The sequence below is a fragment of the Oryza sativa genome, chromosome 12 (genome assembly GCF_034140825.1).
Source record: "Oryza sativa Japonica Group chromosome 12, ASM3414082v1".
Taxonomy (NCBI): domain Eukaryota; kingdom Viridiplantae; phylum Streptophyta; class Magnoliopsida; order Poales; family Poaceae; genus Oryza; species Oryza sativa.
The window spans coordinates 9,132,056-9,158,819 of NC_089046.1; the positions used below are offsets into that span (position 1 = coordinate 9,132,056).

The 26,764-nt window shown below is 41.9% G+C and overlaps 1 protein-coding gene and 1 long non-coding RNA gene across 2 annotated transcripts; one reads left to right on the forward strand and one right to left on the reverse strand.

Moving 5' to 3' along the window:
• The first annotated feature begins 1,709 nt into the window (after positions 1 to 1,709).
• LOC4351917 (laccase-25) lies at positions 1,710 to 5,359 on the forward strand. Its single transcript, XM_015763273.3, has 5 exons — positions 1,710 to 1,917; positions 2,439 to 2,593; positions 2,888 to 3,267; positions 3,353 to 4,327; positions 5,055 to 5,359. Exons 1-5 carry the CDS (start codon positions 1,813 to 1,815, stop codon positions 5,186 to 5,188), a joined length of 1,749 nt encoding a protein of 582 aa, XP_015618759.1. The 5' UTR covers positions 1,710 to 1,812; the 3' UTR covers positions 5,189 to 5,359.
• Positions 5,360 to 9,833: 4,474 nt separating this feature from the next.
• LOC136354657 (uncharacterized) lies at positions 9,834 to 12,054 on the reverse strand. The gene is made up of 3 exons (XR_010738223.1): positions 11,620 to 12,054; positions 11,229 to 11,309; positions 9,834 to 10,089 (listed from the first exon to the last, which is right to left on the reverse strand). It is a non-coding gene; the product is annotated as an uncharacterized lncRNA (long non-coding RNA).
• Between the last annotated feature and the right edge of the window lie 14,710 nt (positions 12,055 to 26,764).

Genomic DNA, 26,764 nt, shown 5'->3' on the forward strand with positions numbered 1-26,764 from the left:
CCGATTGCTTCAACCCTATCGCTATCGGCTGGTATCGGCATCGGCTGTTATCGGCTATTGGCTGAAACTACTCCATCGGCTTGTCAGCCGATCGGCTGTTTTGATCTGCTATTTGCATATCTTGTCAGTTGCAGGATCAAACTGACTGGCACGCCCGCATCTCATCATATTTGGACCTGCACTGGAGCTAAGCAGATCTCCCAGGCCGGTGTGTTCGATTTTTTCGTCAACATAATTGTATATTAGTTCGTCAGAGAAGATTCACCTGACACAGGTGTGGAGTAAGTTTCCCACCTCTAATGGGACGCAAACTTTCCGCCCGTCAGAGGTGACCGCTGACGAGTTGCAAACCATCTTGGTTTGGTGGTATTTTGAGGGCTATCAGAGGTGGCAGTTACCTCTGCCCGTCGAAAGTGAGTGGAGTCATCACTAACCACCCATGTCTGATCAGGGCCAATCCCGTCAGAGATGAGGGTTTAGGTCCATCATAGTTGACTTGACCAGGAGTAGTGCCGAACGAGTAAACGATGTACTACTAATATAGATGGCCATGTGGGCTGCCCAACACGGCACGGCCCAGGCTCGGCCGTGCCTGGGCCGAGGCTTTTCGGGCCGGCACGGCCCGGCCGACGCACCGGGCCGTGCCGTGCTGGCCCACGTGCCGCACTCACGGCCCAGGCACGGCCCAACACGCCTCGGGCCGTGCCAGGCTGGCCCGAAGGCACGATGGGCCGTCGTGCTTTTCCTCAGAATAAGTCTAAATTTCCTCCCTCCTATTGGGCTGTGACATATGTATAGCTAAAAAAGTCTATTTTACCTCCCTCTTCTTTGGGATGTGGTATATAAATAGCTAGAATAAGTCTATTTAAGGTCCCTATTCTTTAGATAGTGACATTTATATGTCTATTTTTTGTCCCTATACTTTGTGTACCGGGCCTGGCCTGCTGGCCCATCGTGCCGGGCCAGCCCAGCGTGCTGATGGGGAGGCCCAGGAACGGCCTGACGGTCGGGCCGTGCCGTGCTTGGGCCGGGCCAAAAAGGCGTGCCGTGGGCTGGGCCTTCAGACCTCGGGCCTTATGGCCAACTATAACTACTAAGAATTACATTTGTGGCATGCAGAAGTTCTTTACCGAGCCCTTAGTTATCCCTAAATATACGAAGGACAAGGCGAGCATCCTACATTTAGGATTAATACATGACTACAGATTTGATTAGATTCCATCTTTACATAACGACATTATTCTACTAACTAAAACGTAATCTTGAAGTAACGATATATTTTACTAATTAAAATGTACCGTGACTAAGCAACACTACGGTCTATATATGGGCCATTCCTAGCAGGTGCACATCATCTGCAGGTAATCAGGATACTGCATCTCCATCATTTATTTTTTTTTTTGGTTACAGAAAATCGAACCTACATTGTATATAAGCTACTCTACTGTTACAAGCATGACATTTTAACAAATTCTAGTATGTTTTAAATACGATTATGCCGGATTGTTTTTATGCTAGTTGAAAATAAACAATATTAATATGTATAAATACGTATATGTTACAGTAAGCACGCCTCTTTCTCAATCATTGTATAGGAATGTTTGTTTATGTACTAAATGTCTTTTATAGCTACCACCACTGATTGAGTTGGGTCAGGTCGAACTTCTCTCTATATAACTCCTTCACTTTGGACTCGTAAAGCTCACACAATTGCTACAATTGTTTGTAGTCGATCTCCATTCCCCCAGTAATTAGGCCACAAATCAAATCTCTCTTGTGCCCTAATAACCTCCTGTTATAATTAGCCAATTGATGATATACATTAGCATGACTCTTCACTGGTCTCTTCTGCTGTTCATTGCCATTGCTTTGGTTTCTTCAGTTGCTCAGGCTGCTGTTGTGGAGCACACCTTCAATGTAATTAAGCTGACTCACACTACTCGTATATGTGCACGCAATTCCTTCCTTCAGTTTGTCATTTTGTTCATGCATTAGATGTATATATTTAATTTCATGTCATTCGTTTACATTTATATTCATGTGATATTAGGATGCTAACATTAGTTCATGCATGTGATAATATCTTGTCGTTACACTAATCTATACTTTAGTTTATATCTACTTGTTGTTTAATTAATTACTCTCTGTCCACCGAGCTACGTACAGGTACGTGCCAACCGTTCTTTTTTCATTTTTAGATTAGTAGTACAGAATACTATACAGTGGTGTATCACTCATTCATATTTTCATATGCACTATTCTAAAAAAAAAATTTCATATGCACTGACACATCTGTAGTTACAAAGTCATATTTTGTTTACAAGCAAATGCAAAATCCTTACTGTTAATTACTCAACAAATCACCACTAGCTGATGAACTAATAAACAGTAATAATTCTAGTTAGTAGAGTTTTTACAATGCTCCATTTCATCTGCAGGTTGGCAACTTCTCCATCAGCCAACTTTGCCAGCCGCCGCTGATCATCACCGCCGTCAATGGCCAGCTGCCCGGCCCGACGATCTACGCTCGCGAGGGCGACACGGTGGTCGTACACCTCGTCAACACCTCGCCATACAGCATGACCCTCCACTGGTAAATATTCAACTCATCAAACTCGTCACATCATCGATCGTTTATGAAGGTAGTAGAATATTACTAGTCAGGGTTTTCAATTTCCATTTCGGCTAAAGTTTCGGCCATTTCTCTAGAACCGGTATTTTTTCGGCCGAATCTTTCTGAAATTTTTTAAAAAATAACTGAATTTGACTAAATTCACAAAAATTTGAGAAAAGCCTAAAATTTTGGTCGAGATATTGACTTGCTGGGGATCCGAAATTATGGAAATTTCAGACATTTCGAAACTTATTAATTATTGCATTAATGTAGGCATGGTGTGCTCCAACGTGGCACGCCGTGGGCGGACGGTCCGGCGATGGTGACGCAGTGCCCGGTGCAGCCCGGCGGCAACTACACGTACCGGTTCAACGTCGACGGGCAGGAGGGCACGCTGTGGTGGCACGCCCACGTCTCGTTCCACCGCGCCACCGTCTACGGCGCACTCGTCATCAGGCCCCGCGGCGGCGCCAAGGCCTACCCGTTCCCCAAGCCCGACAAGGAGCACGTCGTCATCCTCGGCGAGTGGTGGAACGCCACCGTCTACGACATGGAGCGCATGGCGTTCCTCACCGGCATCCCGGCGCCCCACGCCGACGCCTACACCATCAACGGCAAGCCCGGCGACTTCTACAACTGCTCCGCCCCTAATCGTACGTCGACATTGCTGTTGGTGAAAAGCTTGGCATGATCAGCCATGGTGTTTGACATGGTGATTGTGTTTGCTTGCTTGCGCAGAGACGGCCAAGTTCGAGGTGAGGCAGAACGGGACGTACTTGCTCCGGATCATCAACGCCGGGATGAACACGCCGCTGTTCTTCAAGGTGGCGAAGCACCGGCTCACCGTCGTCGGGGCCGACGCGTGCTACACCAAGCCGTACAAGACGGACGTGGTGGTGGTCTCGCCGGGGCAGACGGTGGACGCGCTCATGGTGGCCAGCGCCGCCGTGGGGCGGTACTACATGGCGGCGTCGCCGTACGACAGCGCCATCCCGCAGGGCCCGCCGTTCAGCGACACCACCGCCACGGCCATCCTGCAGTACGCCGGCGCGCGGCGCAAGACGGTGCGGTGGCGGCCGCCGGTGCTCCCGCGGCGGCCGCCCGTCAACGACACGGCCACCGCGCACCGGTTCTTCTCCGGCATGACCGCGCTGCTGCGCCACGGCAAGCCGTCGGCGGTGCCGCTCGCCGTGGACACCCACATGTACGTCACCGTCGGGCTCGGCGTCTCCCTGTGCCAGCCGGAGCAGCTGCTCTGCAACCGGAGCGCGCCGCCGGTGTTCTCGTCGAGCATGAACAACGCCTCCTTCGTCGTCCCCAAGAACACCTCCCTTCTCGAGGCCCACTTCAGGCGCGAGCCGGCCGGCGTCTACACCCGCGACTTCCCGGACACGCCACCGGTGGTGTTCGACTACACCGGCGACGAGAGCGACAACGCGACGATGCAGTTCACGACCAAGTCGACCAAGGTGAAGACGCTGCGGTACAACGAGACGGTGGAGATGGTGCTGCAGAACACGCGGCTGATCGCGAAAGAGAGCCACCCGATGCATATCCATGGATTTAACTTCTTCATCCTCGCGCAAGGGTTCGGCAACTACGACAAGAGGAGGGCGGAGAGGAGGTTCAACCTCGTCGACCCTCAGGAACGTAACACCATCGCCGTGCCCACCGGCGGCTGGGCTGTCATCCGCTTCGTCGCCGACAATCCTGGTAATTACTAGTACTACTGTTACATCAATTTTTTAAAGGTAAACAAATTACGATTACAAAATTTTGTCTCTGCCGGATGGATGCCTGCAGGAAGCATAGAACCTTCTTCCAGTACTGTGATGAAATGTGTTTTTGGTGACATTGGAAACCAGTGCCCCATGTAGGAGAGTGACATGATAAATACATTTCCTAAACACAACTAAACAAAACTCCAAGGTTTCGTACATTAATTTGAACCTAGTTGTATAATCCTGCAGAATTTTAATTTTAGATTAAAATTATTGGTATCAATTAATAACATAAGTTGTACTGAGTTTCAAGTAAAAAAAATATTTATTTATTTATTCAACAATATTGATGTTTAGGATCAGCAAAAATATATAAGTTGTATAGGAATTCTCAATTTCGGATTTTCTAATTATAATAATTTGAACATTACAGATTTACCAGATATGAAGTTGTGGACCTAAATTTTAAATACGAACTAGTATTCACCAGTGCATTCAACCATATTGTATTATTGCAGATAGACTAAACTGATAGACTCCATAAGGGACAAATTTTCTGTTAAAATTAGTACACCTTAATCTATCCATTATGGGGCCAAATATTGACATCCCTAGTCCTTCTGTATTTGGCAGCAAGCTAGGACGCATTATTTGGCATTGGTTTAGCGTGAGAGATAATTAATTAAGTTGTGGATTATAATTATTTAATTTGGCTGCAGGGATGTGGTACATGCACTGCCACTTCGACGCTCATATTAGCCTTGGGCTGGCCATGGTGTTGGAGGTTTTGGACGGGCCGACGCCGGAGACATCCGTGCCGCCACCGCCGGCGGACCTTCCACGGTGTTCATGAGATCACGCCGGCGGCGAATTAAATTTTCGTATATTTATAAGATTGTGCATATATATAGCCAGGTGTATATGTGCTTGCATGAGATCAATCAGCGAAGCAGATGAATTATATATTTGTTGATTACAACATACAATTTGCATAAATTGATTACACGGTATGATTTGATGAGTATTATGTGTCCTTTAAAAAAAGTTAATTATTGGAACGGCATGCATTCGTATGGTTGGTGGACAACCTATATTATTAGGTTAGGTTCATTTGTATATTCCAATTCTTTTTTGCAGTCATATTAATAAAATTTTCTGCAAGGATCTGTCATTCTAAATGTTCAGAACTAATTAAACTAGGGCTATATATATGTACAACCCAACAATCTTATTTTTATAAGAAGGTATTAAGAGTAAGGGTTAGCTAGCTTCCAAATAGAACTACATTTATACTACATACATACTCCCTGGCATACATGATCATAGTAACGTGAATAATCGAATAATATAAGATCGATTATATATATATAGTAACGTGAATAATCGCATGGAAGTTCCGTATGTACGTAAGAGCTTCCAAATTATGTCAAGCTATGATAACGCCGATTCGAATCATTATTTTACGTACGCCGATTCTATAGTTTAATTTATGTACGTAATTTCACAAAATTAAGTTGTCCTTTTATACCAGTTTCGGCCCAGGCTATTTACCAAGCAGGACTATTGTGTTGCGGTTGATACATGTGTACAAATTGACACGGCCTCCTAGCAACGGTTCCATATGTTTCTGCCGAATATAGCAGTTATATATGTGCAGTGTGTAGATGAAGTAACGACAATACAACTATCTAGAAAGAAAATACCGTCATATTGGGCAATGAGATTTGACCTGCAAACCCATCTTTGGGCTAAGCCCTAAGCTGGCCAGCATATATTGGGCCAGATTTAAAATACTAATGAGAATATATTCACCAGGTTTTACCGTGGTCAACTTGCCCACTAATAAAAACAGCTTCCCAACCGTTGAAGGAATCGATTTGCATCGGTTTTTAAAGTTGGGGAACATATGTCATACCTAGTTTTGAAGTTGATATGATTCGATCAAGGTAAGTGAAGGGACACATAATGGACTTATTCATAGAGAATTAGTGCTTGCAATCATCAGGCTATATGGCCTACAAGTCCCAGAGCCTGTGAAAAATCTTTTCTTTCTAGGCTGCGTTCTTTTGGAGGCCTCTCCCCTCCACACGCAAAACAAAACGATGAATTAACGTATGATTAATTAATTATTAGCTAAAAAAACTTTAAAATGATTAAAATGATTTTAAAACAACTATTTTATATAACGTTTTTTTTTTGCAAAAAAACCACATCGTTTAATAGTTTCGCATGGAAAAAGAGGGAGATTAAATTGGGCACGACCCAGTTCTTTTTTCTTAACTCTAAACTTTAACTTCATGGTTTTCTATTAGCATGCTTTTTAAACTGCTAAATGGTCGATTTGACAAAAAATTATATGTACAAGTTGTTAAAAAATCATATAAATCCATTTTTTTTAATTTATAATAAATAGTACTTAATTAATCATGTGCTAATGAGTTTTCTTGTTTTACGTGCGCTGAAAATATCTCTCTTAACTGGGCCAAGCTAAGGAACACAACCTTATTGTTCTTACCAACCCTTGCATTTTCTTCTTTGCCTCTAGCAGCCAGTTAGGCTATATTTCAATGGTGTTATCTGAAGTATACTTTCTAGTATCTTTATTGTGACTCATACTTCTTACTAACTATATGGAACTCCACGCGTTGCTGCAGAAGTTTAGTATGATAATAGTAAATATAATGTGTAATATATTTAGATTATGTAAGCTTATATAATTTGTATTTTTTTCGATCATTGGAAAATGCTATAAACCATTTAAGTTGATGTGGTTTATGATAATTTAAATATATACTATATAGATTGATAATAAAAAAAGTAAAAGTAAGGTGATGCGGATTCATGAGAGAAGAAAAATGAGGGAAATAATTTGGATTATAGATTAATCATCTAAATGACTGAAACAATTGAGGTGATGTGGTTTAATGAGAGAAGATAGAAAACATTAACTAAGTGGCGATGATGTATAATGTATATAGGATATTGTAGAAAATGGTGGAGAGATGTATGTTGAAATATTATATAAATTATGTGAGATAATTATAACAAGCTTGTAATTTAAAGCTTTAAAATATAATAAAATATAGACGATATAGCATGTTTGTATAAGGACTAAAATGTAATAATTGCTAATGGACGATGATGTGTCATCTTTACATGGTGAGTGTTAGGATGTAGTGAGTTGTAACTTTATAGTATAGATTGAGCAACAGCATAACAATGTACGATTGGTTTTTAATTGCTTAGTTCTCGCCTAAATCATAGAGAAAATTACCAATGTCCCTCCAACAATATACTCGGCCCAATCCTTACGCATCCCTACCCTCAAAGTTTAATTTGGATCATTTCCATACATTTCAATTAGACATTAGTTGACTGATAAATTCCTATTAAACATTCTAGTTTGCCTTCTGCATGAAGAATATAGGGTTTATTAATTGTTGGAGTGTAAAAATTTGTTATATAAGACTATTATATTTATGAGTTTGTGTGATATAATTTATGAAGGAATTTATGTTTTGACTAAGAAATTAATATTTATTTTTAATTATTACAAAATATTTATGTAGCATATTTTTTATACACTCCTAGAGAACTAATCTTTGCCAGATGGCGAAAATCACATTTTTCCTAGTTCAAATAGGAACCAGGACTAAAGAATATGTTTAGCCCCGGTTCAAAAGCCCAACGGCACTTTATGATCTTTAGTATATGATCTTTAGTCTTGGTTGGTAACACCAATCGGGGCTAAAGATCATTTTTAGTTCCGGTTCGATTGTTGTCAGGTATGTGTCAAGCCACCAACCATCTTTAGTCCCGGTTGGTGTTACCAACCGGGATTAAAGATCAACACTTTACTATCGGTTGGTATAACAACCGGACTAAAGATTGAAAAGAAAGATCATGGTAGAGAAAGAGCTGTGCGCGTGCGTCCTTTATTTTTCTTCCCCCTTCTCTTCCTTATCTTCTCCCCTTCCCCTCTCCTCCCCTCCTCGGCTTCTACTCGAGGCGGGCGGGTGGGGCGGGCCCGATGGCAATGGGTGGCAGCGTCGACAGAGCCTCCCCCACCTTCTATTCCCCTCTCCTCGGCTTCTACTAGCAGTGGGTGGGCAGGGTGGGCCCGATGGCGGCGGGCAACATCGGCGGCGGGAGGCATCCGAGGGGTGGTGGCGCTCTGCCCCTCCTTCCCCTTCCCTCCTTGGCAGCGGGCAGTAGGCGGTGATGCGGGGTGGCGCCCTGGGAGGTGGCGGCAAGCCCCAGGCGACGGCAGGCTTGGGAGGTGGCAGCGCCCTGGGAGGTGACGACAGGTGGCGATGATTTGTGAATTTGTGGATGAATTTTGTTATTGTTGAGTATGATTTGTTGTGGGTGATTGTTGACAGTCGTTATCGATCAGTTTCGACCGTCAATATTTCGAAAACAAGAGAGAACTAGTGATACTTGCAATGCATAAATATGTTAGAATAATAATATTCCGCTAGTATTAGGTCTACTAACCTTTTGCATAGAACAACAATAAAGTGAAGGAGAATCGACATCAACTCATACGATAAATCAATCGGACGATGTCGGGAACCAGACTTGTGTATGAATGGGCCAAGAACGCAGACTTGACATAATGAATCAGGCCAAAATTCACAAGTCTACAAAGTGAAGCAGCAGAGCAGGCTGCCAGCCGAAATTGGGCTGGATTGGGCCAGCCCCAGGTTCGGCCGAACCTGGTGGTTCGGCCAGACCTCCCTCGCCTCCGTTGGATCTAGGTTTTGGCTGAACGGTAGAAATGAAGCCCCAATGATGGTTGGAGGGTATTCCCGACCATTCCAACCGTCACAACTGTCATAGTTCAGCTATAGAAGGACTTTACCTTCTCTCTTCACTCACACACCTCAAGCAATAGCTCTCTCATTCCTCTCAGGTTTAGTTTAGTAGTATCTAGCTGGTGGAATAGAATTAGAATAGGAATCAGGAGTCCGGAAGTCTTCGGAAGAGTTCGGGTATGGCTCTGGTAGCTTTCCTTTCCTCTTTTGTAAACTTTGTACTTTTATTAGAATACTCTTCTAAATACATTTCTGGTATTGAAATACTTTCCGAGTATATTAGTACCAACTTTACATTATGTTCTTGTTATACTGAATATGCTGCTAGCTTATCTGGGAGATGTTTTAGTGCGAGTATAGTGTTTGCTTATGCAATTACTCTATGTCATGACGATGATATTAGAGTAGTATCTGGTAGTTTAGACGTGGTGTCTAGATTACGGGATATCATTATTTGGGGTTATATATTGCGGATAAGAGGTGGACCGCTGATGGTGACAGCTCAGTACGGGTATTCCTCCGCACCTATATATAATCCTAAGTTAATTTCCTGGGGAGGATATTCCTCCGTATTTAGCCCCGGTTGGATGGTCATGACGGGCTGTCATAAGGAACTCGGCAGTCAGGGGTGGCTTCTCGAAGTACCAGGAGGGCATCGGATAGAGGATATTAGCTAGTATATGTCACGCCCGGAAATTCACTAATAATTTCCGAACTAATTTGTGCATAAAATCCTCGTCCAGGAATCAGCCGAGGTACACAAACTGACAATTTAATATACAAATCCATCATAATAATAACGTTACATACTTACAAAAGAAAAGAAAAACAACGGCAGCGGAATAACAGTCTAGCGATGGCTTCAGCTCCACTCCCACAGGCAACTCAACTGGGGTATAAGCCAAACGTTTTCTCCTTCTGGATCCTTTTTCTTCAACTGAGGTTGATTGATTATTGCAAGAATGAGCATATGACATACTCAACAAGCCACACATCAAATATGCAAGTGCACAAGGACACCAAAGGATGGCATAATATAGGCTCATTTGCAAAAACAGCATTTAGCAAAGATTTAAGAGTAGTAAAACAGTAGAGTAATTAATCATCAATTTTAATCAACACTGAACAGCACCCTAATGCTGCACAGGCCCAACCAAACCTGAACAACCAACCCCGGCTGTACAGATCTAACTCCAAACCAGGAGCTAAGCAAATTATTACCAATTATAGCATCAATAATTATTGTGAGAGGTGTGAGGCTAATCACGAAAAACATTGCTCAACTCACCCATAACCGCGGGCACGGCTATTTGAATAGTTTTACTCTGGCCAGAGGTGTACCACTGTACCCACAAGACACAGCCTCAACATCATGTCTACCATGCGTCGCGATACTGGAAAGTACCCGAATAGAGGCTGCGACAATACCCTCTGCACAACACAACTCACCACAGTGCACCATTCCTGGATCATAATCACCCCCTCTATAAATATAACCAAAGACATGGACTCCCCAGCGACCCCCACGGACTTATCACCGCTTCTCAGTCTGGCACCCCGTAATGAATCATGCTATACAAAAGGTAAAGCCGTTGCCCACGCTGGCTTGTGGTTGGCACGGTTAATGTCTCACAACAGTAGCTCGCGAACTGGTCCTTAATTGTCATGAGCACGACCTTCAAAACCATGTGCTCACAACCCACCAGTATCAATTTTAGTTGACAATTAATTAATAACCAATCACGATTAACCATCGTGAGCTACCATTAAATTTAATCATAAATAATAATGTAATGTGATTCATCCCATTAATGATCTAATGTTTCTAAACATGGCTAAGCAATTATATATATATGGCATTTAGCTGAACCAAACCAATATATAAGGTTCAAGCTAATCAGTTTATTACCCGAGGTATCAAGGAATAGGGCATTCAATGCAAATTGGCTATAACAAAGGAATAGGTTCACACCACCCGGTGACATTTGAAAATAAATGCACAGTTGAAATAAATAGAGAATTTAAATATAGGATCAACATGCTCAAAGGATTGTGTTTAGGATCTGTGTGACTTGCCTTGCAGTAATCAGTCTTGAATTAATCTTCTTGAACACTTCCGACGCACTCACGAATCTTCGCAACGACGGAAACGGCAAGCTAACACGCAAAACGAAGAAAAAGACTAATAAAAACCAAATAATCAGTACACATAAAGTAAACAAACATGTAGATCATGATTTTAGATGAATTTAGCAACTTGAACTACTTAATTCCGACTTCATATGAATTAGTTATGAATTTTACAAGATTAAACTGATTTTAAGATTTAATTTTAGAAGGGAAAAGGGCTTTATGACATCACGATGACGTCATCACCGGCGAGAGGCTCGGGACATCACGGTCACCGGCGGTCACGGCGGCGAGAACAGAGGGCACCAACGCGACGAGCACGACGCGGGGAACTCACCGAGTGGCGGCACGACGACGAACGACGACGGAAGACGGCCGGCGACAAACTCCGAAGGCGGCAAGGTACTGGTCGACGACGGCAGCGGCTTTTCGGCGACGAGCAGCGGCAACGGAGGGGTGGACGGGCTTCTCCTTGGTGCTGCGATGCCGAGGGAGGTGGCGGCACAAGTCGGGGACGACCGAGGCGACGGCACGGCGCGGATGGAGGCGAAGCAGATCGGCTTGACGTCGGCAATGGCCTTCCGGTTGTCTTCGGCTTCGGGGAAGTGGAGGCCGCTCTTCCTCTCTTCGATGCGGTCCCGATGGAGGCGACGGCGCCGACCGGTGATGGCGGAGCCGACGGCTATAGCTGGCTGGAGCGGCGGCCGGAGGAGGAGAGAGATGGCTAGCGTGGGGAGAGACGGCTAGGGCACGGGAGCTCGAGCTAGAGGTTGGAAACGAAAGAGGAGAGCCTGGGGGTTCTATTTATAGGCATGGGAGAGAGAGATCGGACTCCAAACGAGAGGATTTGAGCCGGAAAAACCGAGGGTTAGTTGGAGAGATAAACTCGAAAACGAATTCGATTCCGCGTTGATTTCTTCGGGATAAAGTCCAATTCTTGGGGGTAAGGATAGAGGAGGATAAGAGGAATATTTCCCCTCAACTAATTTTGCAAACGGAGCACGGGATGCGGCGGATTTGGTGGAGGAAGCGGCGGCTGCACAGGTACAGGACGGCTGGCTCGGGCTCTATCCAAGCTTGAAGACGACACTGTAGCAGGGAGGCGAATTAGACTTTCTGTCTTGGGCTGGCTGAAAACAAAGCAAAGAAAAAAAAGAGGAGGAGCTCGGCTGGGCCGACTTGGGCTGCACAGCACGCGCGCGAGGGAGAGAGATGTTGGGCTGAAATCAGCCCAACGGCTTAGGAGAGGATTTAAAAACTTTTTCCAATTAAAATAATCACTGAAATGATCTTTGAATTGTTAAAAATACTTCTAATGCTCAAATAATTTCAAGAAAAGTCCTGAAAATACTGGAACACCCAAAGTACTTAAAAAAATTATAATCAGACCATTTAATGATTAATTTAATATGTTGATAATTACTGAAATGTTCTTTGTATGATTAAAATTAGGAATTGAGCTCCGAAAAATCTGAGAAAATTCTAGAGAGTATAATTAACCATGGAGAATTTAATAAAAAATAAATTCATCCATGCTTTATATTTAGAAAATTTTATTTCCCACATTTAACTTCTCTTGTAAATTAATGAACATTTAATATAAATTCTAATAATAATTTATTAAATAATTTATAAATCCTAACACGAAAATCAGGATGTGACAGTATATCAGTTAATTAGAATGTATTGTATACTATGTATATTAGAAGTATAGGAGTAGATTCTCTTTCTCTTTTCTTTCCACCTAGTTTAAATTATTTATTATGAGGATGAGTAGTTGAATGCTTGTGTGTCACTCTACCCTTGAATTATCCTAACCCCTACTTAGAATATGATTATCACAAGTAATATATAAATTATTAGTTGAGTTCTCTCTATATGATCTTCCCATGGGATAAAATAAATACTATACCCTTGGAATACTCTCGGGTGAAATGGTACAATGGTATATCCGTGCGCTTGCGGATGAATTCTGTAACCATAATATGCCAGAAGTATTTCTGTGTCATTGCTGGGAATTATATTTCTCATAATGTCGTTAAGAAATACCAACAGTGATTTTGTTGTGGAGGTGGATGATCTGGGATGTCTGATTTGTAGCTATTCGATTAGATGATTTTGATTGTATTTTGTCTGATTTGTTTGATCTGTGATGATTTTGATTTCTAGCAACTCGATCTGTGATGTGGGGATTTGGGGATGTCGGGAGCAACTCTGGGACGAGTTCGACTCGAAATCAATGTGCAAGCCAGCTAAAAACAATGAAAAAAAATGCAAGCCAACTAAAAACAACAACAAAAAAAAAGCCTAGCGCCACATGGTGGGACTATCATCTTTAGTCGCGGTTGATGCTACCAACCAGAACTAAAGACACCGCTAATCATACACATCTTTAGTCCCGGATTGGACATTTCGGTTGCATACCCGGAACTAAAGAGGGTTGCGAACCGGCCGAGTAAAGATGGGTTTTCAAGTACTGATAGTATCACAACAGATTCCTATGCCTATCTTATACAACAAATCTATTGTGCTGCTATAAAAGGCAAAAATTGCCCTAGGACAACCAAAAATTTTGTAATTGGCTAGGAGACGCTGTACAATCGCGTCGCTACTCATGAACACCCCAAAATTCGTGTAACTTGCCCTCATCTGAGACAATATTTTATCATTTCTGATAAAAGGAGGAGAGAGAAATTTCAAACTGACAAAATTGCCCTCAGCCCTATCTAATATCCACTACCGGTTCCCGCTTCCCAGCAACGCTCACCAATCACCGTTGCTGGCGGGCTCACCGACCGTCATCGAAGCCACCACTGCCCGCTTCCCAGTACCACTCGACATTGCCACCGTCGTCGAAGTCGTTGCCGTGGGGCTCGCCGACCTTCATTGATGCTGCCACCGTCGCACCCACCGCTACCGCCATCGGCCACCGTCGAAGCCATTGCCTCCGCCGCTGTTGCCGAGCTCGTCAACCGTCATCAAAGCCGCCATCGCCGCCAAGCTTGCCAGCCACCACCGAAGCCGTTGTCCCCGGGCTCGCTGTTAGTCGTCGAAGTCGGCGCCGGGCTTGCCGCTGCCGCCCACTTCCCAGTGCCGCTAACCGTTGCAACCACCGTCAAAGCTGTTGCTGCCGAGGGGCTGAGGGCAATTTAATCTTTTTGAAATTTCTCTCTCCTCTTTTGCCCGGAAATAATAGAATATCGTCTCGGGTGTCCTATAGAAAATTACATGAATTTTGTAGTGTCCATCAGTGGCGATGCAATTTTATGATTCTTCTAGCCAATTACATAAATTTTGGGTGTCCTGTAGCAAATTTTGCCGCTATAAAAATACTCCATATAAATTTTTTGATAAGTAAGAACAAACTTTTTATATCATATCTAAAAATAAAAATACTCCATATAAATTTTTTGATAAGTAAGAACAAATAAATTTCTACACTCCAACTTATATATTTCATCATACTAAAAAGCATAATGGATTTTTTATAGCACTTTAATTTAATGCTAAACTAGCGGTCAACTAACGAAAACCATATGGAATAGATCTAAACTAAAATTCAAAAGTATATAAGCAAATGAGCAAAACTTAGGAGTATAGAAGGGATTGGATAAAAATTTAGGAATATATAAGAAATTTTCTCAAAATCAGTCGTGCAAATCGATCGATCGAGAGTGAAATAAAAAATCATGGATACCCACGGTTATCTTTATATTTGCTGCAGAAACCTTGGGATATAAAACTAGCTAGTTTTTGCTAGATCCGTAGATGCTGCCAGAGGAATATAATTGCACATGCCACGCTAGTGTTAGGTACTAATAAATTGGTTATACAAGGTTAAATATTCTGGTGTAGTGTTATGCATTCTTAGTTTAGAAAGAAAAAACTTGGAAGTGCTTGTGTGTCCAATCCTTACATATTTGAACATTTTCTGTCCACAGGGCATAACTGTAGAAATTCCTAAAACTTCAAATTGGACTGCTCAGAAACCTTACTTGGAAAATAACCCCAAGATGTCAAGCAGTGTTATTCGACAATGTTCATTGCTGCTTTTAATTACTTTGTTGGTTATATGTTTTGAAGGGAATGATATATATGGCGATTAGTTATGTCATGGAAAATTACTGGAACATCGAAAAGGGTAAAAATACGACGCAGGCAGGGACTATTTATAAGTTGGACCCCCCATCACCCCATGGCATATCATTACTAGGAACAGCATTATCACAAGCGGCCGAAAAGGGTCTTCACAGGCGGGGCGGCAGTCCGCCTGTAAGCCAACGACTGTGAAGATCACCGATCTTCGCAGGCGGGGTGGCCGTCCGCCAGCAAAGATAATTTTCGCAGGCGGACGTTGGCTAGTCCGGTCCGCCTGCGAAAATAGGAATCGGCCACCTGAAAAAAAAAACTTCCGCCTGCGAAGATAGGTAGAAAATATTGAAATTTAATAATAATTTGCCCGTAAATTACTTTTAAATTATTTAATATAAATTCTTGCAGGTAGATTATTATGTACATATATTAGAAGATTATCAAGCATTTGGTAATGATAAATGTACATATATTACATATCTCAAAAGTGTTGCCAAAATATATATATTACAATATTTTTTTACATTGTCACTTTAAATACGCCATGTAGTTAATACATTATGGCATAGCACTGTTCCACTCCCGAAGATCCTTGAATTCGTCACTTGTGGCTAGGGCACCCTCTGGGTCGAAGAAATCTCCTTTCACATGACAGCACTCATGGTTGATGAAGTGGCACAGATCACGCTGGACATTTTTGATGCCTGTATCATCAAAACTTGTTCGATATTCTAATCTTGGCAACTGCATGCATTGAAGATAAACAATATATTAGTATCATAAATATGTGAAGCTGTCTAGCACATAGTATAGAGACTTATATCCTCTGCGTTAGTCCTGTACCTCCCATTAACTCTAAGGAATTCGCAAGCGTAATACCCGCAAAGGATCGTTCCTTGCGGTTGCTTGTGATACTTCAGGACATATCATAAAAAAATAGTTAAAATTTGCAATTAGTGAAACAATTGGTATACATTAAGTGAGTGGAGTATTACCGGCCAATAGGTACGTACTAGCAGCTTCTCCCTTGTTCGGGTCTGTTCTCCACCCATGAACTTGTAGTACTGGTACACTCTGTATGGATGTCGTACCGTTTCACATTAAGGAGGATATTTATTTAAAATACATTCATATAAAAATGTAAGAGTCATAATCACCTACTACTGTAAGATTGTTAGAAATTCTTTGTATGACTGGTGTTTGTAATCGAGAGGGTCCAAGACTAACACAGCTCCGTCTTTAGGGTGGATGAGTAAACAGATATAATGATCGCTACATATTAACAACATCATAGTTAGTTAGTACCAGCTAAAATAAGACATATGTGTAGAAGATAAATGTATCGGACTTAATTAAAATTATAAGCGGCCATGACGACTCTCTTATTTTGAAAGTGCAAGAAGGCTCGTCCAATGTACTACGCGACAGTAATCAATTTCTCCTTGTGCAAGCCCTTCTTGTATTCAGCTATCTATTTTGGATTCTTGCCCTTCAGTTGGTCAGACCTGGTGCTAGCCTCACGGTATGTTGTGTTTGGTAGATCCGAGTTGGATCCAAGAAGCCGATAGGTTCTTTTTTCTTCTTAGCATCCATGTATTGCATCCTACAGAAGAAGTTTGTTAGTAACAATCACATGGATTTGTATTGTACATATTTTTCATATAATTAATTAAAAATCATACTCACATGCACCAAACACCGAAGTAGTTGACATCCATCTTATCCCGACGATATATGGCATGGAGATCTGAGAAATCTAGCCATACGTAACCTTCTTCGCCGAAACAATCTGTCGGTGATCGAGCTGTTATATTGCCCAAGCCTTTCTTGCTGGCCTCCATGTAGAAGGTATGTAACCTTTTCATCTCCCATGGTCCTTCGTTCAGTGCCCATTCCGGCAAGAGTGCTTTCCCATGTTCGTACTTTTCCGGGCAATCATCGGTTGCGAAGTATGTTGGCCCGGCTAGTTCAGCAGCCTTCTAGGGGTCATCATTTCTGAGCTTGGCACGTTCCTTACCCCTTCTGAAGACGGTTACCATGAACTTCTCCTTGTTCTCATCTTTGACTTGGAGTCGTGGCTCCTAAGCACTCTAGGCACCTCAGAACTGGTAGTGGCCTTCTCAGGGACCGTGGTCTCTTGCACCTCAGGGTCTTTCGCAGGAGAAGGGTTTTCAAATATTTCTAGCTTTGTACCGTCCCATTCCAATCCTGGTACTTCTTCTATTTCTGACCCAACTGATGCCACAAATTGCACCTCTGGTTCTGCCACTGTAATCTCCATAGGCACATTCGGCACTGGAATCTCCATGGCTACCGCCGGTACTGCAATCTCCGGTGGCACTTGCAGCACTGGATTTTCCTTTTGCATCTTGGGTTCCTCCGCCTTATCAGTCACCTTCCTCTTAGGAGGTCTCGGAGGTTTTCCCAACCCCGGTTTTGGCACCACAGGTTTTTGCGTGGCGTCGGTGCCCAATCCAAAGGATATGTCATTCTTGTGCCAGAGAATTACAAGGTCGACCGCATCCCCAAGTACGGATACACCATCTGCAGTCGAGAAGTCAATGTCGTAGGACTCAAACCCTTCGTGGACCACTTGCGGCTGCACCTTGGCATACGCATCGGGTATGAATTCTTCATTGTATGTTCTCCCAGGGATAGCAATGGCTATAGCGGCCTCAAGAGTTTTCCCGGAGTGTCCAATGGGAACGTGCAATCTACAGGGTGTATTCTCCATGAGGTCATCGAAGGGGTAATCTGGCTCATGTTCTTTGGTTTCGGGGTGAGGCAAAATCATGTGCTTGACGCAGAAATCCATCATTTGCCTTTCAAACTCCGCAGCCCCTTCGTCTCTAAGTTTATCCTTGTACGCTTCACGCTTCTTGTGGGGGTCATGTTTGAACCCTTTCTTCCAACTCATCTTGCTCGACACACCTCGAACCCTTCCCCCATGCTCAGGAGTACCCAGCACCGTACTTAGCACATCTTTCTCCCTCTTAGGCTTGAAAAGTCCTTTCTTCTCTGAACTGGATAAATTCTCTATTTTATCGGCAACGCTCTGCAGTTTCGGATCTTCAAACGATACTTTTCCTTCATCCGTGATCTTCAGAGTTCTAGCTCTTACCCAGTCCTTGATCTTTGTGTCCATTCCTCCATTAGTACCGGTTGCCCCTTCTTCCTCATTTCCTCCTCCTCTTTTGTCCACTGCTCCACCTTTGGTGCGTATTCCGCGGAGCCTAAGCGATGAGGAAATTTGTTCTTCTTGGCCAACTCTGCATACTTTTGGCTCCTTTGAATTTCTTCCGGGGAGTTCTTCAACGTCAGAAAGTCATCCCACTGATTCGGGGTTATGTTGGCATACGTCCAAAACGGTGTGCATCCCGTCTTCACAAATTTCTTGCTTAAGGTGGTTTTCCAACCACGCCAAGACTTGGCCATTGTTTGCAGTGCACAGTTCCACACTGCTATCTCTGATCCATCTAGGAACTGGAAGATTTTCTTCAACTCTTTCCATAGGACTTCCTTATCCCCATTCGATACATGATCCCAGTCCTTGACCGTGATGGGGATCTTTTCCCTTACTATTATGCCACACTGTGAACTGAATTTTGCACGTGCAGTGTTAGGGGCGAGCAGCTCTCCTTCTGGCGAAACATGGGTAACAACATGGAACCCTTCATCCTTTCTATTCATGCTTCTTTCGCCCTTCCTTTTCTTCGCCTTTGCTGACCGTTCGCTTTTCTTTGAGCCGGTTGTGTTAGCTGGTACCTCGTCGTCTTTCGACATAACTTTTTTCTTCGGCTACCGTTTTGATCGCCGTGGCGCCGTTTCCTACGAGAAGGTATACATGAAAGTTTCGAATTAGCTCGGGCTAATAGTTATCACGATGAACAGTTTACATATTAAGTTTACTTACCCCTTCTTTAGGGGGAATGTAGTCTTTGTCGTCTTCTTCATCGTCGACCTTTTTCCTTCTCTTCGGGCTCGGGCTTGGGCTTGGACAAGGATCGCTTGGCAACGAGTACTCATCGTCTTCGTCAGCTATGTCGTTATCGGAACTATCTTCCGGTGGGACCGTTGGTACCGGAGCAACCACAACAGTAAGGGACTGCTCTTGCTCACCTAAACCCTTCTCTTCAGTCCCTTTAGTACTATCGGCCATCGTTTCAAACCTCTAACATAAAAAAAAGAGTTATCCTCCATATTTTAAAATACTCAAATTAGTATAAACAACTTTGTACAAAAATAAATTGTATATTAACAATATGTCGTATGAACAAATTTAAATTGTCTGAGATTACCATATATTAACACGTAGGGAAAATAGATATGTTATTAATTAGTACTTACTATTATGCTAAATTAATTAGTACAAACAAATTTAAATTGCGAAATTAATTACTACTTACAATTATGCTAGAATAGATATGTTATTAATTAGTACTTATGCTATTAATTAGTACTTACTATTATGCTAAATTAATTAGTACAAACAAAATTAAATTGCGAAATGTTATTAATTATACTTACTATTATGCTAAATTAATTAGTACAAACAAATTTAAATTGCGAAATGTTATTAATTAGTACTTACTATTATGCTAAATTAATTAGTACAAACAAATTTAAATTGTGAAATTAATTACTACTTACTATTATGCAAAATTAATTAGTACAAACAAAGTTGTACAAAATTTGATATGTTATTATCATGTAGTGCACTAATTCACAATTACATTTCCTCGACATGTTAACATATCCTCCACATATCCTCCACATTCTTTTAAAAAAAAATGTTAACATACCCTCCCACATGTTATTTAACAAATATGACAAATTCACATATACTGCAAATTTGAACATACCCTCCCAATTTCATTCACATATCACCCACATTCCCAAATTCACATTCACAATCAACATATAACCCCTCATTCACATATCACCCACCCCTCATTCCCATTCACACCCACATGCACACACATATATACCCCCTCACACCCAAATGCACACACATATAAAAAGAAACACCCACATGCACATACGTCCGTGGACGACGAACGGCCGACGACGAGCTTCGGTCGTGGACGACGAAGGAAGGGCCGACGACGAGGTTCAACCGTGGACGGCGAACCGGCCGATGAAGCCGTTCGGCCGACGACGTCTTCGCTCGTGGATGACGAAAGGCCGATGAAGCCGCTCGTGGACGACTGCGAGAGAGAGAGAGAGATGGCGGCGGCGGCTGTGGAGCGGCCGGCGACGGTGGAGAGGTCGGCGGCGCGGTGGAGGGGCCGGGGGGGAAGCAGCCGGCGGCGGTGGACGGTGCCGGCGGTGGAGCGCTAGCCCGCGAGCTTGCGCGCGGTGGACGGCGGTGGATCGATCGTCGACGGCGCAAGCTCGAAGGCCCGTGGCGCGTAGAGGACGACGGTCGGCGGTGGCGGAGGACGACGGTCGGAGGGTGAAGGTCGTAGGCGGGCGGCGGCGGAGGACGGCGGAGGCATGCGGGGGCGAAAAAATTTGGCAGCCTGACGGGGCCAAAATTTATAGGGTTCCCGCCGAGACTTAGAAATTTTGGCACCGCGGGCTTGCCCTTATATAGGGAAATGATCTCAGTCCGCCTGCGAAGATGTAAACCCTACTCGGCATAATAATTTTACAGGAATTATTACAAGAATGACCCTATCTATTTCAGAATTATTTTAAAATCATTTTTGTGATTTGAAAATGTCTACAGTAGTCGTAATAAAAATGGTAATTGTACATACAAATAGATAAACCTTAGTATTACTACTTTTCAAATGTAAATATTACTTAAATGTTTCAAACATTAATATTACTACTTTAAAAAATCATATAGTAGCAATTTTATATGTGCACTTACCATTGTTCTAAAACTTTTTAAAATATAAAAAACTGTAAATGTTACCCTACAAATGGTAATTGCACATAAAAATTAGTACAAACTAATATGCAAAATGTTGAGTGCAATTGTTCGTCAATTTGCGATATGATCACACATCACCTTACATACCACCATTACATAACTACTAACTTATTAGATGCTTACATGCGACTCAACAATCATTACCCTTTAACATTTTTTCCCACACCGTCCGTGCGCATGTAAGGCTTCACGGTCTTCCGAGTAGATGTCTCGACATTCTTAATCTTCTGTACAAACTGACTATAAAGTGGCATACTATCGTATTGACTGTAATCTTCGACATCTTCAACCCCAGACTTCGTTTGAGGGTAATCTTTAATTCCACAAAAGATTTTTGGGTTTTTGGTCTTCCCTACCATTCACCCCTCCTCTGGTAGGTTTGTTTGGTCTTGTGCGATCCCCTCCACACATTTGAATTTGACAATGAATTCATATGTCATCGTGTTATCGTTCCATGTTGGAGTGAATTTTCTTTAGTGCACACCCTGTACATGATATTCTTTGGATTGCTAATACTCTTCTTTCTGGATCAGCATCTGTAGGCAGTACTACGTGCCACGATACTTATATGTTGGAGTATTTTGCAATCAACAATTAATATTATTTCATTTTTTGCATTCCTGTCCAAACTTTCATGTATAGTTCCTACTACACTTCTAAGGTACCAAATTCTGAAATAAAGCTCATTGTACTTTTATGATATGTTCACTGATCAAAACTACTATTGCAAGTCTGATATGTTCAACTGTACTTCTGATGTACCAACACATTAGCTTTGTTTATTGATTGAAATTTATTTTTGTTCTATTAGTACCGCTGTCCAAGTGTGCAGATCAATTCGTAATCGATCAGCAGGCCTGGGTGTTGCTTCAAGGTATAAGTGGACTTGATTGAACCATATCTATTTGTTTGATCCTTATTTGCATATAAACAGTTGATAGGTACTCCCTACTATGGTATGTTGCGGGGTATATTTTAATTAATTTCCTTTTGAGATTTATTATTTTATAAGATGGGGATTGTTCAACTGCAACTGATTTCGTAGTCTATTGTTCAGACATTTCATTTAAGCCCATCCATATAGTTTGTGAAATATAACAGTTGGGCCATTAAGAGTGTGTAAAGAACTCGCTGAGTCATTCTATCAAATGTAGAGCAAGATCGATGACATGCGCTCCCAGTATTACCTGACATACTATTATCTGGCTTCTTTGGTAAATTCATCTGAATCACATACTAGAATGTTAAAACGACACTGTATATAGTGCATCATTGTTTGAATGAGTTATCATCAAAAGCATCATGCTGCTAGTTATAATCAATGTAGAAAGGCCTGAATTTATTCTTGTGATTTATGCTGCATTTCACATGTGATTAGCATATTAGACAATTATACACTTTTGTCCTGAATGGTTAAGTTTGCCATTTGCAAAACGAAGTATGCATTTCAGTTAGCCAGGGTATTATTCCAGATTACCATTGGGTTTGTTTTTTGGCTTTGCGGTGAATAAGTATAGTGCATAGTTGTGTAATTGTACCTGCTGATGCATTAGATTAGTACGGACATTTCACATTCAAACTGGTATCAAAGGAGTTTTTAGAAATCATGGTTTACATACATCTGGAATCTTTCCCCTCAGTAATGAATAATGAAGTCACTAAGATATAATGTACACTGATTGGATTATACTGTACACAATGTGGAGTTCAATTTTCTTTCTATTGCGCATTTTAGCCATACTTCTATTGTATTTTAGTATGTGGATTGGGATGGGTGGTTTTAGTCTTTAATATGCGCCTTTAGTTTGAACCCAGGCTTGGAGAAATCCTGGTTCCGCCACTCATATAAGCAAATGTATATATTGTGTGACACAAATTTTTTTCAGTTTGAAACTTATTTTACTCAACCTCCATCCTCTCTCTCTCTCTCTCTCTCTCTCTCACAAGAGAATTGTCATCAAATGTATTGATTCTTATGCATGCTATCTGAAAATTAATGTTATGTTCTCAGGTTCTGACCATTAACCAGTGGTACACATTCTCATGTTTTGGAAAGAGCACACAAATAAACTACAATCTCATTGCACACAACACAGTGTCCTTTATTGGTTGTCTCCAGTTGCGTTTACTTGGTTCCTAGATCTGCCATTCTTTTCTTGCATCCACAACCATGGAAAATTTTCGTATACTGGATTTGCAACCTACCTGCTTTATGCTATATATAGTTAAATTGTATATGGCTTGATTAATTTACGATATTTTAAGTGGCTGAGAATTGGGTGAATTTCTTCTATATTGTAAGCACCTTGTGGTCTAGGGTCTCTTATATATAGTACTACTGATGCAGAGGCTTCCCTGTGCATTCAACGAGTTCAATGCTCGCAGATATATCTTCTGGTTGTGATTGCTGTCTTTATGCATCTCTATTGTTCCTTGGCCATTGAAATGATTTTCGATACATAGGCATCATATAATCATTTGAGTATACTGTTGGAGTAATTAGTAAAGTTGGAGCTGAATTTACATCAGATGCATCTGTACTAAGCACCAATGTTCTTGATTTTATTTTATGACTTGTAATTGCCTACTTTTTTGTGACCTGGAGCTCAAATTAGAAAATGATGTTAGGAAAGCTTGTGATTCCTTTCGGCCCAATCTGTAGTTATTTCTTTTCTGTTAATTCTGAAAAGTTGAAAATTGTTTTTCATATTCTAACAAAAAAATATGCATACATCTATGATTGCTAAGCACATAATGCCATGCATACTTCCATATGATATGCTTTAGATGGTAGAAAAAGTTATTGACTTAACTAAAAATTGATTCTGAATTTTTTTTCTTTATATTCCTATGATATGCTGACAATAGCTAATCTTGACTCATTTGGGCCCTTCATCCTCTTCTCCTCCATCGTCATCAACAGAGCTAGACAATTCAAGTCAGTTTTTTTCACAAATTTCTTTGGCTATATGGATTATATACAACCTATGTGAACTTATTTTGATGTTAGTAGCATACACATTTCTATCAACTGATTCTTCTGATAAATGGAAATCAAACCGACAGAAACAAATTACTAACTTCTTCTGATAAATGGAAATCAAACCGACATAAACAAATTACTAACTTGAAAGGATTATCTTTAGAAAACCTTGGAGGAAAATGTACTGTGGTAGAGAAACATGACCTAACCTCCATTGCAAACGTCAATGCTAGGTAGAAATTGTTGACGGTCGTTATAGACCAATTTCGACCGTCAATATAACTAAAATAACGGAGAACTAGCTATGCTTACAATGCATATTTGTTTTAGAATAATCTATTTTCACTTGTACTTGGATTCTATTTGCTTGTAGAGATTGATACATAATACGAAGGAGAATCGACAACAAAACAATCGAACAATCAATCAGCCACTGTTGGGAACTCAGAAATGACATGATCAAATAAGCCCAAAATTCACTGTTCTAGATTAAGGAGCAAACGAGGAGTCATCCTGCCAAAAATGGGCCAGGTTGGCCCAGCCCATGGTTCGGCCGAACCCACTGCAGCGCCATTTGATCCAGGGTTTTGATTGGATGGCTCAGATGGACTTCTAATGACGGTTGGAGGGTGTTACCGACCTTTCCAACCGTCATAACCGTCATTAATCAGCTATAAAAGGAGCTCCCCTTGTTAATTCTCCCACACACTCAAGCAAGCTCAACATTTCTCTCTATACTTTAGTTTAGTATTCTAGTGCTAAGTGGAGTACAATAGCATAGCTCTCGGAGTCCTCGGAGTCTTCGGGGGAATTCGAGTATGGCTCTAGTAGTTTTTCTTTATTCTTTCGTAAGAGTTTCAGAATTAATGAAATATTATTCTTTATATACTCTCCGTACTTTAGTTTATCTGAGTATCAGCTTTACTTTATATTTGTATTGGTATAGTTGTGTAGTTAGCCTACCAGAGAGGTGCAATGGTGTGGGTTTAGTCTCCGATTACTCGGCTGCTCTATGTCATCTCGGAGGATATAGAGTAGTATTTAATAATGTAGATGTGGTGTTTAGATTATTAAGTATCATTATCTGGGCATATATGCTACGGGTCAGTCGAGGTGGGCCGCTAATGGTGACAGCTCGGTATGGGTATTCCTCGACGCTAGTATGTGTTTCTAAGAAACTTTCCTGGGAAGGATACTCCTCCGTATTTGGCCCCGGTTAGAGGCCATGACACGTTGTCGTAAGAAACTCGGCAACCCGGGGTGGTCTCTCGAAACACCAGGAGGGCACTTTTAGGGGCTATTGGCTACTGTTGGCGGCTGTTAAATGCTGATTCTGTACCGCCAACATCTGCATAAAGTTCAGATAATAAAACATTTAACATAGCGATAGGTGCTTAATCTCACATATTCCACAGGGTTGGTGTATATTTATATGCAGATAATAAACCATGATGTTGGGAGGAAATATAGACTAAAGTGAGGATAAATATGTATCCATACAAGGATGGGTTGTGAACTTCATAGAAACACTAGAGAATCAGCCCATAACACCGAAGAATGGATAGAGGAGGACCATAAGAGGAGCCAGGCCAAAGGCCAGGCCAGGGGGGGCCAACCCAGGTTCGTGGTTCGGCCGAACCCTGGTGAGCGCCGTTGGATCTAGGTTTTTGGCATGGACGCTCCATATTTCTCCCTGATGGCGGTTGCGGGACAGTTCGAACATTTCTCCTTCGCCAACCGTCATACCTACCTCTACATAAAGACTTCACTTCACTCACTTCAACACACACTTCCAAGTTTGAGCTGAATTATAAGAGGCTCTATTGTAATATATTGTATACTAGAAAGGAAGAGAGTAAAGTAGAAGAAGTCGGAAGAATTCCAGAGTTGTTGGTAATCTTCTCCTATTTCTTTTATTCTGTTTATTACTCTGAATTCAATATAATATTCTTCCTGAATAATTTAGATTTATCCTGTGAGAATTATTTCTTGGTTAGTTCGTAAGTTGCATACGGGATTATTGTTCACTATAATCAACTAAAATATAGTGATCGCTTTGGTGAGTTATAAACACTAAAGTAGATATTAATTGCTTAGACGTGGTGTTTTGGTAATTATTATCCAGTAATTGCTGCGTATCCCACAGTATGTTTGAGGTAGGTGTAGAGGTGGTGACAGCCTTCGAGATCACTTAAGTCCTGCCTGTCTGGGTACGTAGTAGAGCGACATCTAGAAACAGCGGGTTGCTAGTGCCTGAAGTATTGAATTAGGATTAAAGTTAAGCTTTCCCTGACACTGTTTCTCACTAGAAAATCCTCTCTATCCTGGCCTATCATTTGCTTGGTGTCCTTAAATAAACCGGAGGAAGATCTGACCACACACGTTCCCTTGAATTCGATACCCTTGTAATACTCTGTAGGGGAAGTGCTACAGCGGTATATCCGTGCGCTTGCGAATTTTATCTGT

What these genes read in the sequence shown, in the direction of transcription:
- LOC4351917 (XM_015763273.3), top strand. Translation starts at nt 1,813, where the DNA reads ATGATATACATTAGCATGACTCTTCACTGGTCTCTTCTGCTGTTCATT. An exon ending in TTGTGGAGCACACCTTCAAT is followed by an intron (nt 1,918 to 2,438) that starts GTAATTAAGCTG and finishes TTTCATCTGCAG; the next exon opens with GTTGGCAACTTCTCCATCAG. An exon ending in CAACTGCTCCGCCCCTAATC is followed by an intron (nt 3,268 to 3,352) that starts GTACGTCGACAT and finishes TTGCTTGCGCAG; the next exon opens with AGACGGCCAAGTTCGAGGTG.